Raw genomic sequence first — 20101 nt, forward strand, 5'->3', positions numbered from 1 at the left:
TGTCAGTCTGATTTTAATACTCCTATTTGGCCTGTTAAAAAGCCTGATGGGTCAGACTGAGTAGTATACAGGATTTGCAGGCTGTTAATAGGCTAATTGAAAATTTACACCCACTGATTGCCAACCCCTACACATTGTTAACCCATTTAACACCTGAACTAATTTGGTTTACCATTTTAGATTTGAAAGATGCTTTCTTTTGCCTTCCTCTCCATGAAGCCAGCCAGACAATTTCTGCATTTGAATGGGAAAGACCCAAGAATGGGCGCAAAACCCAGCTCACATGGACAGTTTTAACCCAAGGATTCAAACACTCTTCCATGATATTTGAAGAACAGCTTGAAAAATACTTGGAATCCTGGGAAGGCCCATCAGGAGAAGGACAGCTGTTGCAGTATGTAGATGACCTCCGGATAGCTACTTGAACTGAAGAGACATGCGTGGATCGGACAGTAAGCCTCCTAAACTTTTTGGGTCTACAAGGGTATCGAGTATCCCAGAAGAAAGCTCAGATAGTGAGGCAAAGAGTTTTCTACCTGGGCTACGAAGTCAGTGCTGGACAAAGGATCTTAGGGCAGGATGGCAAGGAAGCAACATGCCAGACCCCAAAACCCCAGACAGTAAAGGAACTGAGAACCTTTTTGGGCCTGACAGGCTGGTGTAGACTGTGGATTTACAATTGTGGATTTACAATCCCCTATATGCCTTGGTTATAGAAGGAACCAGAGACCTCCAATGGACAAAAGAAGCAACACGAGCCTTCAACCACCTAAAGAAGGCCCGCATGTCAGCTCCAGCCCTGGGACTTCCAGATGTGAGTAAACCATTCTTTTTGTTTCCTCACAAAAAGCAGGAGATTGCTTTGGGAATACTGGCACAAGACCTGGGTCTGTGTCACAGGGCAGTCACCTACTTTTCCAGGCAGCTGGATGCAGCAGCCAAGGGATGGCCAGGGTGCCTCAGAGCCACTGCTGCAGTGGTGATGAGCATTCAGGAAGCACACAAGTTCACCCTAGGCCAGAAGATGACTGTGTCCCACAGTCATGCTAGAAGATGCTAGCAGATCTAGAAGATACTAGTGTCCCACACAGTGTCTGCAGTCCTGCAGGTAAAAGGCAGACATTGTCTTTCCACACAGAGGTTCCAGAAATACCAAGCCATAATGGTAGAGCAAGATCATGTAGAAATTGTGATAACTAATCTTGTGAACTCAGCTTCCTTTGTCAGTGGGGATACGGGAGAACCAGTGATCCATGATTGCCTGGAGACCATCAAAGCCACCTACTCCAGTCGCCCAGATCTGAAGGACACCCCTCTCGAGGACCCTGAGACTTGATTTACTGATGGAAGCAGCTGTGTGATCAGTGGAAAAAGACATGCTGGGTATGCAGTTACCACAAGCAGAGAAGTAATAGAGTCTGGACCATTACCAACCAACACCTCTGCACAGAAGGCTGAAATAATTGCCCTAACCTGGACTTTAGGACAGGCAAAAGGAAAGAAAATTATTATTTATACAGATTCAAAGTATGCATTTGGGATGGCTCATGCTCATGGAGCCATCTGGAAAGAAAGAGGACTGTTGAACTCACCAGGGAAAAGTATTAAACATTCCCAGGAGATAATAAAACTATTGGGGGCAGTCCTGCTACCTGAAAAAGTAGCCATCATGCACATCAAGGAAATGAGCAGGTGGACAGAAAGGCAAAAGAAGCAGCTAAAGGTGAGGTGATTATTGAGACAGTTGAGGCAGCCTTAATTCCAGATGGACAGATTTCTACTGAAGGTAAGTCAAGGTATAGCAAAAAAGAACAAGATGCTAACTGAGCAAGAAAATGGAAGTTATAACCAAGAAGGGTGGGCAATCACAGATGAAGGAAAAGGAAGACTTGTGATTCCCTATTACATGCCATGGTCATTGGTGAAAGAGGAACATGAGAAAACACACTGGGGAATAGACACTCTATATAACTATTTGAAGGACAGAATCATAGCCAGAATTTTGCAAACAACAGTAATTCCAGTGACTCGCCAATGTAGCCTTTGCCTCCAAACTAATCCCAAAACTATTCCTAAACCAAAGCTTGGACAGACTGGGAAAGGTTATGGGCCTGAGCAGCAATGACAAATTGATTTTTCAGAACTACCCAGGATGGGGAGGGTATCGATATTGGCATTTACAGAAACCTCTTCAGGGTGGCCAGAAGCTTTCCCTACCGGAACTGCCAAAGCACAAGAAGTAACCAAAGCATTGTTACAGGAAATAATACCGTGTTTTGGAGTCCCAGGCACAATGTCTTCAGACAGGGGGCCACATTTTATTTCAAAACTTGAGCAGCAAATTAGCTGGCACCTAGGCATAGACTGGGAACTTCATATCCCATATCATCCTCAGTCAAGTGGCCAGGTGGAAAAAATGAACCATCTGATTAAGCAGCAAATTGTAAGACAGGACAAGAAGCAAAGTTACCTTGGCCTAAAGCTCTTCCAGTAGCATTATTACGAATTCAGACGAAGCCAAGGACAAAAGAAAAATGAAGTTCTTTTGAAATATTGTATAGAAGATCATATGGGGTCCAAGAAGGAACAACACCTACCCAAGTAGGGGAAGAAACCCTACACGGGTATATGATGGTCCTAAACAGAGAAATTGAGAAACATGTGGCTGGGGCTCAAAGGAGAGAACTAGATGGGCCAGTACATAACATACAGCCAGGGGATTATGTATATGTTATGTCTTTTGCAGAAAAGACTCTGGAACCCCAGTGGGAAGGACCATTCCAGGTGCTCCTCACCACCTTTACTGCAATCAAGATCAGAGAGCAAAATGCCTGCATTCATCACACTCGAGCGAAGAAGGCTCCTGAAGTGATCTGGAGAGCCACACCAGGTGACAATGAACTAAAACTGAAGCTTATTCTGGAAAGTGAATGGTGTGTGTAAAATGTTAGAATAGGTCAATAACTTTTGAAGAATAGAAAGATTTGTCGTTGCTATGGAAAATCAAACAGGCATAGTTTGGAGAATTGTGGCCTTTGCAACCATCGTTATAGCCACCGCTGGGGTTAAGGCAACACCACACACATATAATGTGACAGGTATATAGAGGTGTCAAGGAAAAGCCTATGATTTTCACTCCAGTAGGTTTTTGGGGCATATGTTGAAGGTTACAAAGGCAATTTCTAGGAAAGGAAAAAACATTTGGGGATATGAATACATGTGCTCAGGACACATTCCATTAGTCTTAGCAAGAACCGATGAAACACATCCAAATTGGTCCTGAATGTTGTGACAAAGGTTCAGGCAATGGCAGCCTGGGCATCCCTGGGAGGGAGGGAGGGAGGGAGGGAGGGAGGGAGAGAGGGAGGGAGGGAGGGAGGGAGGGAAGGAGGGAGGGAGGGAGGGAGGGACTACTACCCAAGAAGCTACTGGGCAAGATAATACTGGGCAAGAAACTAATCTCCAAGAAACTACTCCCCAGGACACTACTGACCAAGAAACTACTCCCCTAGGAAGTACTGGGCAACAAAGTGTTTGAAGTGCAATCACTGTGCTGTATGGCAAGACTGCAGGAAAAGAAAGAAGCAGAGAAGGAAGGATAGAAATGTTTGTCCAGACTGTGAAATTATCGCCCTTGTTTTTGCTATGTTCCTGCCCCAGCACAAAGAACCAGAATTTTGCACCAGAAAATGCAACAGCAGTTACTGAGTTCATCCTAGAGGGTTTCCCAGAGCATGATCCAAGACTGCGGATGTTTTTATCTCAGGCCCTTCTGCTCATGTACCTGACAACAGTGATGGGGAATGAAACCATCCTTTTCCTCCTGTGTGTGGATCACCACCTGCAAACCCCCATGGACGTTTTCATCTGCAGCCTGGCCTTCCCAGAAATCTGGTTTACATCCTCCACAAGCATCAAATGGTTTGTGATGCTGAGTTCTGGTCAGAACACTCTCTCACTAGGCAGCTGCTTTGCCCAAAACTATTTTTATTTTGCCCTGGGCTGCACAGAGTTCTTCCCTGGTTGTCATGTCCTTTGACCGCTGTGTTGCCATCTGCCACCCTTTGCTCTATGCTGACATCACAAAGCCTCAGCTCTGTGTCCACCTGGGTGTTGGTTCTTTGGGTCCTCGGCTTTGTCCTGCTGAGCTACCGCTGCTCTTCCTCTCTGAGCTCTTTCTGTGGCTCCAAGATCCCCCATTTCCTCTGGGACAACTCCCCCTTGTTCAAACTGTCCTGCTCTGACACCAGCCTGCTTTGGAAAACAGACTCTGTCTTCTTACCGTGTGTCGTGCTGGGCTCCTTATGTTTGACTCTGGCATTTGACATCTGCGTCCTTTTCTGTGTTCTGCATCTTCCAGCAGCCTCTGGGAGGAAGAAAGCTTTGACCACGTGTTCTTCCCATCCCATCACCTTATCCATTGCCCGTGGGAGCTGCATTGCTCTCTGCACGTGTCCTGCAGAAGATGTTTTCTTGAGGACCAACAGAACTGGAGCTCTGCTGAACACAGTCCTGTTCCCATTCCTAAATCCATTCATCTGCAGCCTTGGGAACAAATCTGTGATCCTGGCCCTGAAGAAATCCATTGCCAGGCCAAGAACAAAGCCTTTCCTCTAAGCATGGTGCATTTCTGGAAAGCCATCCCAAGGATCTGGTATCATCTGTTACACAAAACCAGTGCCTGTGTGTGCAGCCTCCAAACACGGCTGCCTCAGGAGATTGATGCTCCTGCTGGGTTGTGTCAGGTTAAGAGAGAAGAGACTCATCTGCACTCCCAGACAGGGCACCAACAATGGCAGCAGGACAAACTCAGTTCATTCTCTGCCTGGGCTGCTCCCGGGCCCATCTCAGGAGAGCCACCAGCTCATTAAGAGCCCATCTCTGGAACAGAGAAGAGCTCAGAGGAACAGTGGCAAGTGACAATCCAAATTACAGCTCCTGAGCGATGCACACCTTGTCCCAGCTCCTTTCCTGGGACAGCCATCAGCCCTGCTTTGAAACCCCAAAGTCTGAAACCCCAAAGTCACCCTCCCAGTAAAGAAAGACTTTCTCCTGTGCAGTCTAAACCCTCCCTGGTACAGCTTTGAACCATTCTCACACGTTCCATCCCAGGATATCAGGGAGAAGAGAAAGGGAAATGCAGGGCAGAGCCAGGGGGGCAGCGAGATGGGAGTGTGCAGCCTGCAGGGACACAGCAGCAGCTGTGGGACAGCGCAGGACAAGCTGTGCTGGACGTGGCCAAGGGCCCGGCAGGGCTGGCAGTGCCCAGGAGAAGCCAAGTCTTGGTGCCCTGGGGCACAGCAGGGTCTGGGCCACCAAGGGCTGGGAGGGGACACCTTGTCCTGAGGCCCTGGGGCCTTCTGGCACAGCCCCAGCAAGGCTGGGCACTGTCACCCCCTTGTCCTGCTCTCAGCATCCCCCCACATCCCAGTGGCCCCAGGGATCTGCTGGGACCAGTCCCTGGGGAGCCTTGGTCAGGAATGGCCCTGGGGGGCTCCTCAGTGCTCCCAGGGACTGCAGGTTTTTCAGAGCACTTTGGGTTTTGCTTTTGCCTGGGAGTCTCTGAGGGGTTTGTGCAATCACGGCCTCCAATTGTCTGCTGTAATTAGTCCCTTGAGATGTTTTGTCACTAACAACACTCAGTGGGGCTCATTAATGCCTCAAGTTACTCAAGAGTCATTAAAGTACTACTTTTTGACACTGAATCACTCTGAGAGGTTTGTGCAGTCATGGCCTCCAATTATCTGCTGTAATTAGTCCCTAGAGAGGCTTTGTACTGACACTCAGTGGGGCTCATTAATGCTCTGAGATACTCAATGTCTTTTAAGGTACTTTGGGTTTTCCTTCCCACACTCCGTCTCTGAGAGGTTTCTGGGCACTCTTGGCCTCCAGTTCTCTCCTCCAAGGAGTCCATGAGGAGCCTGTGTTGGGGATGGACCTCAGTGGGACCCAGGAATGCTTTGAGACACGTTGGGTTTTTCCTCTGACTTGGACTCCTGGAAAGGTTTGTGCCATCTCCTCTCAGGCCCTGAGGGCTCAGCACCAAATGCACCACGGGGCTCTTTGGGATCAAGCAAGTCCTGACAAACCACGGCTCTGCCTTGATTTCCCTCTGCTCTGGTGCAGTTCATTAGGAAGGTTTTGTACTGCAGTTATGGAGAAAGATTTCAAAGAGCTTCTAAGAAATTCACATTCCTGTTATAAAGGGTGTGTTTTATTACTGTTCTCTTTGGAGCAGAGGTGATTGCAGCATTCTGTGATTGATGTCGATCCATGGTCCCTCCTTAGGTCTGGCCTGCTCAGAGAAGCTGTGCCTTGAGGTCTGACCCAGTGTGGACAACCTTGTTCCACATTCCCCAAGCCCACACTGCCTGTCCTCACTCACCTGGGACCTGCTTTGCTCAGAGAGCTGCCTGCACTCAGGCAAAAAGGGCTTTTCTATTTTTGAAGCAACGTAAAACTTGTAATTTTCCCCACTGAAAACAGACACACTCCTCAAATGTGTGCCAGCCCAAGGGGCCACCAAAACCACTCCAGCCCTGCCCTGGGCCGGCTGTGAGGGTGGATCAGCATCCCAACCCGCCCTGGGACACTGCAAGGGGCTGTGGCCACGGACACACTGGGACAAACTGGGGACAATGGCAACACTGTGGGGAAGACTGGGGAATACTGGGGCGTGCTATGGAAGATACTGGGGGGAACTGGAAGGGAATGGGAATGAACTCAGGTGTATTGGGAGGGACTGGGCTGTACTGGTGATGAAATGGGCTGTAAAGGGGGGCACTGAAGGGCCACAGGGGTAGAACTGGGCTATACTGGGAAGGACTAGAGGGGTTGAATCGGCTGTTCCCGCCTCCGCAAACTCCCATTTGCCGAGGCTCCCGCCTGTCACCGCCAGCACCCAATCAGTGCCAGGAAACCGGGGCCTCGGGGCGGTGCCTGGTGTCGGTGCCACGTTTCGGTTTTGCCTTCAACTCCCGTCATGCACCGCGGCCCAATTGAGCCCCATTGCAGCCCGGACTACAATGCCCGTCATGCCCCGCGCTCCACAGAACCCCGCCCCCGTATCCCCCCTCCCCCCCATGTGTACCCTACCTTTCCCCCAGACCCTCCAGGATCCCGAAGTGCCCCCTCAGTATTTATTTGGAACCCCCCAAAATCGTCCCCGACTCCCCTGAATGCTCCCAACCCCAGAGATGCCCGTTAGAGCCACTTCTGGGAATTCATCTCCGATCATCCCCCGTGCTCTCAGAGCTCTGCCCAACACAGTCTCGCGCCGAAAATTCCTGCTGTGCCCCGTATCCTAAAGCGCCCGGTTCGAGCTCCCCAAGTTCCCCCCAATTCCTCCCGAACCGCACACGTTTCCCCCGAGGGCCTCAAGTCGCGACTCGGACGCAGAAGTGTCCGCCAAGCGCCTTCCCGGGCCCGCCACAGCTCGGCTTTATGCACTTCCGGGACTACAGCTCCCAGCATGCTCCGCGGCGCACACGGAGCCCTATTCCAGCCGTGACTCCATCTCCCGTCATGCCCCGCGCCCCACCGACAGCCATTGGAGCCGCGCCTCGAACTCCCGTGATGCTCCGCGGCCCCGTTACACCGTGTTCTACCCGCGCCTACAACTCCCATCATCCCCCGCGCCCCAGAGAGTCCCCTCAGGGCCCCCAAGTGCCCGCCCGGACCCCGAAGGGCCCCAGATTCCCCTCCCTGACCTCCAAGTGCCCACCCGGCTCCCCCAGATGTCCTTCAGACCCCAAATTTTCTTCAGATTCCATCCCCAGGTTTAGAACTGCCCCAAATGTGCCCCAGAAATGTCTCCGTGGACCCCAAAGTGGCCCCTTTTACCCTGTCTGAGAAAACGATAAAGAAGATGACAAAAAGAGGAAAAATAGGACTAATTAGCATAAATATGGAGGAATCAATAGCCAGATGTTGTCAATGAATTATGAAGGGAATTGTGTTACTTAAAACCAATGACCAATAACTTTTTTGGTTGCTAAAAATGTATCGATTTTTTAAAATAAATGTAAAACTTAGGTAAAAACATATATGATAATATTTTATATATTTAAAAGTATTATTATAATTTCCTTATAATTCTTTATTAAAAAAGTAAAATTCATAATTTACAAAAATTATTTCGGATGTCAGTTTTTGGTGGATGATTTCAGACACGGTGAGGTTGGGGTGAGGAGCAGGTTGTCCAAACAGGGTCAGCCTGCAAGGGGCTCATTCTCCATGCCCAGACGTCCTAAGGAGACACTCAGCATTAAGATCACTTGGGGAATGTTTCTTTCACCTCTTCAATGGACTGAAAAATAAAAAAAAAATGCAACCTTGATTAGAAAAAAAAAATCAGGAGATGCACTTTGAAATTTTCCTACATAAGAGAACTCCAAACTGGCTCCAAGCAGCTGCACAAGCCCTGGAGATGAAGACAAGTGAAGGAAGAAAAGGAGGTCGTGACTGCTTTCTGGATTTGAATCAGCCCTGTGCAGGGAAGGGGTGAGGAAGATGAGCTGCTTTGGTGCGCTGAGACTCCTCCTGGCCAGCAGGTGGACATTAGCTTCAAGTCTAGGATTCTGATGCAATGTGTTTCTTTCTAAGCCCCTGCCTATGGAATCACCTCAGCAGTCTAAAGACGGAAGGTATTTTTGATAGAATTCCTACAGAAACCCACTGCAATTTGGACGTGGCAAAGAAGCCTTGTGGTGGGGTGCAGAGCCCTAACCTCCTGCCAATCAAAGAGCTTTTGGTGGACAATGCATTTGTCTGCTGATTTCTTTGAATTCTAGAGACCTCTCAGGACTGCTCTATCCTGAGGGAACGCCCTTGGCCTTGACCTGTAGGCACCCGCGCAAGCTTCAAATCAGCTCCCTCAGCTTCCAGGACCTCTCTTGGCCGGCATCCTGACGGGGATGCAGGACTGCTGCGAGGCACTGCTGGCACCCAGCAGGACAGGACCGGCTGTCTCGTGTCCACGTAGCAGCACCCCCTGACACAGCCGGGGTCATCCCGACAGCAGACAAGGCTCACGTGTCTGCGGAGAGGGGCAAGGAGCGCTGGGCTCCTCTCAGGGTGTCTCAGCTGGGCCTGCTCCACAACACGCCCCCGTTTGAAGGCCTGCTAATGCCCAGCTGCCAGAAATGCCTGCCTTGTTCTCTCCAAGATGCACAGGGAGAGCCAGTGAGCATGGCGCCTTGGGAGGCAAACCTTCCAAGCCTTTTCTGAGGCCACGGACACCCCAAGATCAGCCAAGACTCTCCGTGCCGCCTGGCCCACACAGCCCAGCTCGGTGCGGACCCTCTGGGCCGCAGCAGCTTCCAGCAAGCAAGAGGCAAATGCATATTGCCAAGAGTTGAAACACAGCAGACAGGTAAGATGTGAGAGGTGTGTGCGCGAAGGCCTTTGAATTCACAGCTCTCAAAGACAGCTTTGGGGCTGGCAGCTGGACAGAGATGCTCCTGCTCACACCTGTGTCCAAAGGGGGGGAACACACCCTGCTGCAGGGGCTGGCCTTGGTCTCCGCAGGTCCAGGTGGATTCCAAACCCGCTCTTCACAGCCTTCTCCCTTCCCTTGTCCATCTGCCAAGTGCAACGGGCCTCAAAGACTGAAAGGACCACAGAGAGCTAAAGAGGGACAGCTGCTCCTACATCACTGGGAGCTCCTAGGAAAGCGCTTTCCTGCCGCAGCAAGCCCCCTTTCCCCAGCGGCATTTCCCCAAATGTGTACCTTTCCTGGGGAACACCAACACACTCTTAAGAAACCCTGGCAAGGCTGAATTCCTTTTGGTGCTTTTTGGACAGGCGCTCCAGCTCTAGCTGGGATTTCTCCCAGTGTGATTCCAGGTGGAGGTTCGCACACGCAGCCCCAGGCCCTCTACAAACACAAGCTGCCCGCTGCCTCTTCACCTGCCTCGACGCCTGCCTGCGCTCACAGCAGCAAAACCAGGCTCTTCCCGGCCAGAGACCAGAGCCCTGTTCCCGCAGGACGCTCTTGCCAGCACCTTCCAGGACTCTCCGCTGTGCACGCAGCACTTTTCGTGCCCGCTCTCCACAGCCTTTGGAACACAGAGCACAGCCTGGCTGGCGCTGCCATCAGCACGCCCCAAACGCAGGCGGAGGAAGGAGAAGCAGGGGCTGCTTTGTGGCCATGCCCAAGAGAGACTCGAAGGCTGCCCTCCCTCTGCTCTCACTTGCTTGGCTTTCTGACAGGCTCTGAGGCAGGGGCTGCGATTCCTCAGCTCTGGGCACCAGAACCGCAGCCGGGATCCCGGCACTGCCTGACGGCGCTCGGGCCATGGACTCAGTCACGCGTCCGAGTCTCGGCCACCATGCTGCTGCTGCTTCACTTGCCCTTAGGCACACCCAAAGCTCCCTGTTAAGGCCTGATGGTCTCTGCTTCTGCCCTCTCCCTGCCCCTGTGCAGGGGTGGAGCACTGCTGTGCTTTCAGGAAGCTATTCCTGAAAGCTTTCAGCATTCCAAGCTCCTTTGCTCTCTGTAGATGCTTGCCGTGGAATCCCTCACAGCTGGGCCCAGAGCATACTCAGGTTGGCTTTTCCAAAATCCAGGAGCTTCAGGCTGCTCAGTTGGACCTTAAACTCCACAGTGTTGTGGAACTGGACCTTCAGCACAGGCACCTTTCCAGCCTGACGGGGCCTCGCTCCTCTGTGTCTCTGCACAAAAGACAGCACGCAAGAGGACGGCAGCAGGGGCCTGTGTGTGCCAGGGCTCAGGTTTTTATGCCGCTTCAGGTCCACAGAGACGCAGGTAAAGTGAAGAAGCCAAAGTGTTTATTAATTAAAGGCAAAGCAAAGTGATGAGCTGGGAGGGAATAAGGGGGGATGGGCAGGGTTTGAGGGCTGGGAGGGAAGGAGCTGTCAAAAGGGGTAGAGAGTGGAGGGAAAAATAGGGCATGGGTCGGGTCTGAGGGCTGGAGGGAGGGAGCTAACTACAAACAGGGAGAGGCCTGAAGCCATGAGAATTGTGCTCAGCCTCAGCTGTGCGTGGAGCTCCAGCAGCACTGAGAGATGGTGTCCTCTTCAGTGTCTCCTGGTGTGTTCTTGGGACACTGGTTCACTGGATTCAGAAGACGTCCCCAGTTGTTGAGCTTTTTGCGGAAACCGGGCTTCATCTTGCAGCTTAGAGCATGATGGGCTGTTGTCTTGCCTCTGGGTTTGAAGGACTGGAAGAGAGAAGAACAGAGCCATGGTCAGAGCCGGGATCTGTGGGAATCCTAGGAGATCTTCCGGCCAGGGCCATCCCACCCAGAAGGAAGCAGGAGACATTGGGATCAGCCAGAAGGTGCTTGCCACGAATCCCCAATGTGCCCCTGAAATCTCTGTGTGTTGTGCCCTCTCCAGCCCTCGTCCACACAAGGAGCAAAGCCCTCCCCAGCTGGGGACTGCAGCTCTCGGCCCAGGCAGTGCAGCTTCCCCTGCCAGAGAGAGCCGCTGACAACCCGCTGCCCTCACTCACCCCTGGCGATGAGCTGGAGCTCTCCCTGCTACACCCTCATCTACCGCCCGGCCATGCCTGTGAAGACAGAGCGTGTCACGGCCCCAGCAGCACGGCTCCCTGCCAGCGCCGCTGCCAGCCCTGTGGCCACACGGCCTCCTGCCCCGGCAGGGCTCAGCCCGGGCCCTTGCCGCCTGCTGCCGCCCCAGGGCACGGCTGCCAGAGGGCGGCAGCAGCCCCGAGGGCAGGCGGGGCTCCACGGCGCCGGGCCCGGATGCCGCTGCAGCCGGGGCAGCAGCCGGGGCCGGGGCCGAGCTGCGGCGGGACGGGGAGGGACCCCGGGCTCGTGGCTCACCGATAAACCCCATGGCCGTCTCTCGCAGGGACTCCTGTGGGTTCTGCAGGTGCTCGGCTGCTCGGCTCCTGTCGTCTGCCAGCTGGAGAGAGCGACAGGAGGGAAGGGTTGGCGCGGGCTCAGCCCCTGGGCCGGGCTCTGGCCGCGCCCAGCCCCGGCCTCCCCTGCCCGCACGGCCCTGAGGCCCGGCCAGCAGCCGCTGGTGCCGGGCTCTGGAGGGGGCAGAGGGCCGGCTGCTGCCCGGGGAGCGGCGCTGCCGCCCCGCCCCGCAGCCCCGCTGGGCCGGGACTCCACGGGCACCCGGCTCGGGGCCGCAGGAGCCTGGAGAAGAGCCCGCGGGGCCCAGGGAAGGGAGCGGCGTGTGGGGCGCAGGCCGGAGCCCCTGGGTGCAGCGCTGGGCAGGGGCCACGGCTGCCAGCCCCGCGGCCACGGATCTTCTCCAGGCTGAGGCTGCCACTTCTCCAAGCCATCCTTACCTTACACTCATCGATATTCAAGGGATGTTTCTTCTTCACTAGCTCCTCGAGATCCCTCCACTCCAGGAACTTGGCCGCACAATGCAGGGTTTCCCGAGAGGCCTGAAGAGCAGCAGAGATGCAGAGATGGCACCACAGCCCAGGGCACAGGGACCCGCATCCCTGTGCCAAGGCCTGGAGGAGGACGCAGCCTGCGTGGCACCAGGGCAGGAGGCGGCTCAGCCCCCTTCCCAGGCATGCACAAAACCTCACATTTGCCACACGCCGGTTCTCATCACGGCAGTAGATTAAAAGTAGCTGCAGGCTCTTGTTGACAATTGTCTTCAGGGGCTTTTTTCCCTCATCCACTACCAACTCCATCACCTTACGGAAGAGGTCAATGGAGAGCAGTTGCATGAAGCTATTTTCCTGGAGGAAAGGAAAAAACCTAAGCACCAATTACTCCAGGCCCACCTAGGCAAAGGCCTGAAAATGCAGACAGCGCAAAGTTTCTGGGCAGCACCCAGTGCCTGTGGCTCGGGTTGCAGAACCTTACATTCTTAAAGAGCGCCAGGAGTGCCTCAGCCAGCTTTGGGGCGGTGGTGCTGGATACCAGGATGTCTTCGTTCTTCAGCATATTAGTAAGCACATGCAGGGTCAGGGCAACCACCACTCCATCTTCATCGCCCAGCAGATCCACAAAGCTTCGAGACAGACAGCACATTTTTCTGGCCTGTGTGGAACACAAGGCTGTGCTGTGAAGCCGTCAGCAGCTGCACCAGCGACAGCGCCCTGGCACTGAAAGCCCAGCCTGCTGCCGCAGGGCCCAGAGACCAAGGGCCTGTCCCAAAGCACTCGGGCAGCTGAGGCAGGAGAGCTGGGAGCAGCTGCCTCAGCTCCTGAAGCCCAGCCAGCCCATGGGGCTGCTCTCCCCAGTGCAGCTTCAGCTGCTGCCCCCTTCTCACCATCAGGGGATCCTTGCTGAGCACCAGGAGGCCTCTGAGCGCCAGGCGACACCTCTGCCTGCACTCGATCTGCAGGTACCTGGACATGATCTCCAGGAGGTTGTCACCGCAGTTAGCCAAGTTCATGTACTGCAGGACCTGAAAGGCAGAGGGCAGTGGCACAGGGCCCGGCTGGCAGGAGCCCAGAAGTGCACAGGGCCAGCCCCAGGCAGCAGCACAGGGCCCTGGTTCCATCCCAGGCCAGGGATGCGGCTGCGAGAGGGCAGAGAGCTGGGAGGCAGCTCAGCGAGGCCGCGCTGGCCTTCAGGCTCACCTCCACTAGGAATGCCAGGAGAGGCAGATCGCAGCCTGGCTTTTCAGTGCTGAGCAGCCGGAGCAAGTGGGTTGCGACGCAGGAAGACAAAGGGATCGAGACATGGCGCATCTCCCTGTCAGGGGCAAAAAGGAACAAAGAGCCTGAGGTGGGGGGGCACACATTTCTCAGGACTGACTCATAGAGGGGCAGTCTTTCCCCAGCATCCCTGCAGGGGACGTGGGTGCTTTGGGAGGCGGCCACTCCTGTGCACCCTCCTCTCCCAGCCTTTTCCAGTCTGCTCGGCCATCCCTAAAGTGACGAGGCCCTCTGGCCCACGACCACAGGGACTGTGTGGGGCAGCCTGGGCACAGGGCACAAATTCCAGGGACAGCAGGGAGAAGGGGGTCTCACCTGGCCAGCAGAGCCATAGCATAGTGCTGGGTGTCAGCACAGGGCAGCGTGTCCCAGCCATGCTTGGACTCCACAGCGATCACCTCATTGTCACACTCCAGCCGGCAGAGCAGGGACCTCACGGCCTGCACTGCAAACCTGTGTGCAGAGCAAAGCCCGGGTCACACTGGGAGCACTGGCACTGGCCACAAGGACATGGGAAGGACAGTAGGACGGAGACCTGTTGGTGTCGCTGGGAAGGCGGTGTTCCTCTCGGCATGCTCTCCAGAAGTGATCGACTTCCTGTGGTGACATCTGCTGCGTGGTGATGACAACATGGAAAAGCAGAGCCACAAAGAGGCGGGAGGAATAAAGGATCAGTGCCTCGTGGCACTCAGGCACCTGGACAATCACCCACACCACCAGAGTCGCCTGCAAAAGAAGTTGCCGAGGAGAGCGCTCAGTGCTGAGGTGTCCATGTGGCAGGGCCCCAGGGGAGACGCAGGGGGAGCAGCAGGCCTGGTGCCCCCTGAGCCTGCCCTTGGCCCAGGTTTCAGCCCAGGGCCTGAGGCAGGGAGAGGATGGAGAGCTGCTGGAGAGGCGACCTGGGGGTGAGCAAATGCCCAGGAACTCACAGCCAGAGCAAAGACGTCCTCCTTGTCCCCATCAGAGGTGAACATGCGAGACAGAGGCCAGTCCTCCATCACACAGAGCAGTGTTGGCAGCACCTTCTCCACCGTGGAACTCGATGAGCCTATGGTTCTCCACATCATTGCAGCAGCTCTGTGGGATCAGAGCTCTGTGTCAGAGGGACATCTCAGCCACACTACCATGCCCTGTGCGGGTCTGGGGGCCAGGTGACAGAGCCCCGGTGCCCTGAAGGGCAGGGAGGGACCATGGCAGCAGGCTCGGGAAACAGAGGGGCCCGAGGGTCCTGGACCTGTCTGGCAGAGCCCATTGCACAGGCCGGGCAGGGCCATGGCCCTAAAGGCCGGTGAGCCCTGAGCTCTCAAGGCAGGTGGGCCCATACCTGTCACATGTTGGGGCACAGCGCAGGAGGGTCAGCACCACGTCCGCTGGGTGTTCGTCAGCCAGCCTCACAATGTCAGTTTGCATCCCGGCATCCACAGTGACATGGGATGCTAGTGTCTGGTGAATATTCCTAACAATGGCTGGTACCTGGAGGAGGCATGGGGAAGACTTGGAGCACTGTCCAAGGGAGCAACTTCTCCAGCTTCCCTTCCCACAGTACTGTAATGGCTTCAGAGGCTGAGAGGACCCAGTGGCTGGAGGGGACACACAATCCTGGGAGGCCTCCAGCCCTGGCCCCAGGCTGCTTACCCGCTGCTGAGGAGAAAAAGAACTCTCCTCGAAAAAATGCACGGTGGGAGCATGAGTCATGGTGGGAGTGGGGGTGCTGTCAGTATTTGGGAGGCCTTGAGTCATTCTGGTGGCAGGGTTTGTGATGCTCGTGCCCTCGGTCATTTCCATGACAGCAGCCTTCGCCCGGAGATCATTCACTGCAGTGACAAAATTTTCTGAGTGTGCAGTCAAATTTGTGCTGACATCAGGCTCTGCCTGGCAGCTGGTCAGCCTGGAGTTAAGCTTGGCTGTACCTGCAGTTGCAGTGCTGCTGGTGTTCCTACGCCGAATGCGCAGGAATTTCGGGAACATCTGCAGGGGAAAAAAGCCAGGGATGTTCCATGGAACGCTCCAAGCGCGGTGCTCGGCCGAGCAGTGACAGCAGGCCCAGCCCAGGTGGGGAGGGCTGCAGGTACCTTCAGTGTCCTGCGGAAGCGGCCACTGGCAGGCCTGTGCTCTTGTGTGCCGTCTGTGGCTGCATCTGGCAAAGAGCGAGAGCAGGCAGAGCTGAGGGGCTGCGGGAGAGGCCGAAGAACACAGCCCAGCCCTGTCCTCCCCGGGCTGGGACTGCCCCGGGATGCCCCAGGGGATGGAGCATGGGTGCTGCCAGGTTCAGCCCCAGCCCCTCTTCCGTCCTGTCCCTGGGCATGTCCACAACAGGTGGGAGAGGACGGAGCCAAGCTGGCTGCAGCCATCAGCCCTGTGGCCCAGTTCTGCCACTCACCGTCCTGCACTGGCTGGAGCTGCTCTGGCTCTTCAGGCCGTTGTGCTCCACGGCCTTGCTTTCTTTCCCCCCTGAAGACTTTGAAGAGGCCAAGAAATCTGCCCGCCATGCCAGAGTGTGGTGTTGAGGGCGCCTTCTAGAGAGATGGCTCAGAAGAGCTCCGAGTCAACAAGTCCTCGATGGTACCTGCAAAAGAGAAGCCTCGGGTAGGCCACAGGTCACCAAGTCCTGTGGTCTGGCCTCGAGGTCACCTGTAGGAATACCGCCGCGCAAAAGCTCCGGATCAGACGGGAATGAGTGTGCCTTGGGGGGGCTCCTCACGACACCGCTCTATCCCGTCCTGTCCCGTCGCCTGCTCCGAGCTCTGTGGCCTGGCTGTGTCACCGCCAGCACCTATGTCGCCACGGGTCACAAAGGGTCCTTTGACACCCTGTCCCGTTCCATGCCACGGTGACCCCGCTGCTGCACCGTGTCACAAAGGGCCAATGCACACACTGCCACCTGCCCTGGGGCCACCCCCAGCCCAGCCAAAGTGGCCCAGGTTGGAAGGAATCCCTCACCCCAAGTGTCGAAGACAGCCCTGAGACAGCATCTTTCGGAGCGGCTCAAACCGTGGGCAAACGCTGCCCGGCTCTGCGGGCCCAGGGCAGCAGAAGGAGCCCCCAGGGCTGCCGACGCGGCCGCAGCGGGAAGGCCACGGGGCCTTGCACAGAAGCTGGCACGGCCTCCCTGGGACACGTCCCACCCGGTGGCCGTCCTAAACCCGTGGGTGTGACACAGACGAGGAACATGTGGGCCAGGGCACGGATGCTGCTCTGAGCCCTGGGGCCAGGGGAGCGCTGAAATCGGCAGGTGTGACGGAGCCCCCGCCCAAGCAGAGCTGCTGCCCCCCGAGCCCTGGCAGTGCTGGTGTCATCTCCTGCCCCAGAGACCTGTGCCCCGGGGCGCTTCTCTGCCACAGGGCAGCCAAAGCCAACGTGCGCTGGAGGCCGTGCTCCTTCCTACAGGGCATGTGGGCAGGAGCACCTGGAGCAAGTGCTGGCAACTGTTGCGCTCTGTCAGAAGCTGTTACTCCATGCTGAAATTGTTTTCTACTTGGAGCCATTTCCTGAAGCACAAAATCACCCTGGCAGCAAAGGCAGAGAAGGATCTGGCATTTAAGAATCTTCAATTCAGGAAAGCTTTTCTTCCCATTACTCAACTCAAGTAGTTCCAAAAAGTTGCAAACTTCCTAAATTAATAGCAATGGCCTGAGAACCTGATAGATTTGGAAGTTTCCTTCCCACCTCAAAGCAGCAACACATTTGCCTTAAGGTCATCCACTGAATGTCACTTTACAAAGCAGAAGACCACACAGAGGCAAAATAAAGGCCTTGCTTTGGTTTCAAACATTTTTCTAGGAAGGCATGTTAAGAGCCTAATTCTCTTAAGGAATAAAAGCTCTTCACGAATGAAAGTCCACTCAGTGTTACAAAAGCAGCCCAAACAAAGGAGTAGATTGCAAAAGGCCTAATCCTGCCCCTGCTACAGATATCTAAGTGGCCAAGAAAGCACAGCTCTCCCCTCCTCTTCTCTGCAGGAGAAGCAGGATGACTAAGAGAAAAAGTCCCAGCTATTCCTTCTGTCCTCCATAACCAAAGCTGTGCCATACCACAGGTGGTGCCTTCAAAGTGACTCCAGTTCCAGCCTAGACCTCTCCTCTTCCAGACGACTCCTTCCCCAACACGCCCAGCAACACTAACCCCAGCTCAACGCCCTGCCAAGACCCGCAGCTGTCCCCATCCCTCCGCAGAGCTTTCTCACCCCTTGGTTCCCTGCACGTGCCGTGGGATGGCACTCAGGAGGATGTGCTCCAAGGCCTTCCCCGGCAGCAAGCTCAGGCTGCCAGGCCTACGGTTCCTGGATCATCCTTCCCACCCACCCTTCCCGTGCTCGGCTGTTCCATTTGTGCTCAGCTCGGACTTGTCCGCTTAAGCAGGACTGCTGGTAAAGGATGGAGAGCAGCCTGGCAAGCTCCTTCTCCAGCTCCCTCTTTACTCTCAGGGGAGGTAGAGCATGCCACAGGAAAGCAAGCAGTGCCAAAAACTTGGGCCAGCATCAGGCACATTTAGGAATGAAACAAGGCCTTTGTTTGATGTAAGGAAGCACAGGCAATTGACAGAAGGAAAGAGTACTTAGCACAGATATCCAGAAGTACTTAGCACCAGTTAACATAAGAAAAACCTGGAAGCCTAACTTGGCAAGAGAGTGACTTGACAAAAAGCTTTAGCCATAGCCTTGGGGAAGACCTAAGGGCGGCTACAGAATCAGCCCTGTGCAGGGAAGGGGTGAGGAAGATGAGCTGCTTTGGTGCGTTGAGACTCCTCCTGGCCAGCAGGTGGACATTAGCTTCAAGTCTAGGATTCTGGTGCAATGTGTTTCTTTCTAAGCCCCTGCCTATGGAATCGCCTCAGCAGTCTAAAGACGGAAGGTATTTTTGATAGAATTCCTACAGAAAGCCACTGAAATCTGGACGTGGCAAAGAAGCCTTGTGGTGGGGAGCAGAACCCTAACCTCCTGCCAATCAAAGAGCTTTTGGTGGACAATGCATTTGTCTGCTGATTTCTTTGAATTCTAGAGACCTCTCAGGACTGCTCTGTCCTGAGAGAACGCCCTTGGCCTTGACCTGTAGGCACCCGCGCAAGCTTCAAATCAGCTTCCAGAACCTCTCTTGGCCGGCATCCTGACGGGAATGCAGGACTGCTGCGATGCACTGCTGGCACCCAGCAGGACAGGACCGGCTGTCTCGTGTCCACGTAGCAGCACCCCCTGACACAGCCGGGGTCATCCCGACAGCAGACAAGGCTCACGTGTGTGCGGAGAGGGGCAAGGAGCGCTGGGCTCCTCTCAGGGTGTCTCAGCTGGGCCTGCTCCACAACACGCCCCCATTTGAAGGCCTGCTAATGCCCAGCTGCCAGCAATGCCTGCCTTGTTCTCTCCAAGATGCACAGGGAGAGCCAGTGAGCAGGGCGCCTTGGGAGGAAAACCTTCCAAGCCTTTTCTGAGGCCACGGACACCCCAAGATCAGCCAAGACTCTCCGTGCCGCCTGGCCCACACAGCCCAGCTCGGTGCGGACCCTCTGGGCCGCAGCAGCTTCCAGCAAACAAGAGGCAAATGCATATTGCCAAGAGTTGAAACACAGCAGACAGGTAAGATGTGAGAGGTGTGTGCGTGAAGGCCTTTGAATTCACAGCTCTCAACGACAGCTTTGGGGCTGGCATCTGGACAGTGATGCTCCTGCTCACACCTGTGTCCAAAGGGGGGGAACACACCCTGCTGCAGGTGTTGGCCTTGGTCTCCGCAGGTCCAGGTGGATTCCAAACCCGCTCTTCACAGCCTTCTCCCTTCCCTTGTCCATCTGCCAAGTGCAACAGGCCTCAAGGACTGAAAGGACCACAGAGAGCCAAAGGGGGACAGTTGCTCCGACAGCACCGGGAGCTCCTAGGAAAGCACTTTCCTTCCGCAGCAAGCCCCCTTCCCCCAGAGGCGTTTCCCCAAATGTGTACCTTTCCTGGGGAACACCAACACACTCTTAAGAAACCCTGGCAAGGCTGAATTCCTTCTGGTCCTTTCTGGACAGGCGCTCCAGCTCTAGCTGGGATTTCCCCCAGTGTGATTCCAGGTGGAGGTTCGCACATGCAGCCCCAGACCCGCTACAAACACAAGCTGCCCGCCGCCTCTTCACCTGCCTCGACGCCTGCCTGCGCTCACAGCAGCAAAACCAGGCTCTTCCCGGCCAGAGACCAGAGCCCTGTTCCCGCAGGACGCTCCTGCCAGCACCTTCCAGGACTCTCCACTGTGCACACAGCACTTTTCATGCCCGCTCTCCACAGCCTTTGGAACACAGAGCACAGCCTGGCTGGCGCTGCCATCAGCACACCCCAAACACAGGCGGAGGAAGGAGAAGCAGGGGCTGCTTTGTGGCCATGCCCAGGAGAGACTGGAAGGCTGCCCTCCCTCTGCTCTCACTTGCTTGGCTTTCTGACAGGCTCTGAGGCAGGGGCTGCGATTCCTCAGCTCTGGGGACCAGAACCGCAGCCAGGATCCCGGCACTGCCTGA

The 20101-nt window shown here is 55.2% G+C and overlaps 1 protein-coding gene across 1 annotated transcript; it reads left to right on the top strand.

Annotated features, from left to right (window-relative positions):
* Nucleotides 1-3604: 3604 nt before the first annotated feature.
* On the top strand, nucleotides 3605-4599 carry LOC136304097 (olfactory receptor 6E1-like; the record flags this gene model as incomplete). Its single annotated transcript, XM_066207757.1, is given in 3 exon segments — nucleotides 3605-4017; nucleotides 4019-4109; nucleotides 4111-4599. Coding segments are annotated over 3 exon segments (993 nt in total), but the record flags the coding sequence as incomplete, so codon positions are not given.
* Nucleotides 4600-20101: the final 15502 nt, after the last annotated feature.

The sequence above is a fragment of the Chamaea fasciata genome, unplaced genomic scaffold, assembly GCF_029207755.1.
Source record: "Chamaea fasciata isolate MVZ Bird 193981 ecotype frontalis unplaced genomic scaffold, bChaFas1.0.hap1 SCAF_50, whole genome shotgun sequence".
Taxonomy (NCBI): Eukaryota; Metazoa; Chordata; class Aves; order Passeriformes; family Sylviidae; genus Chamaea; species Chamaea fasciata.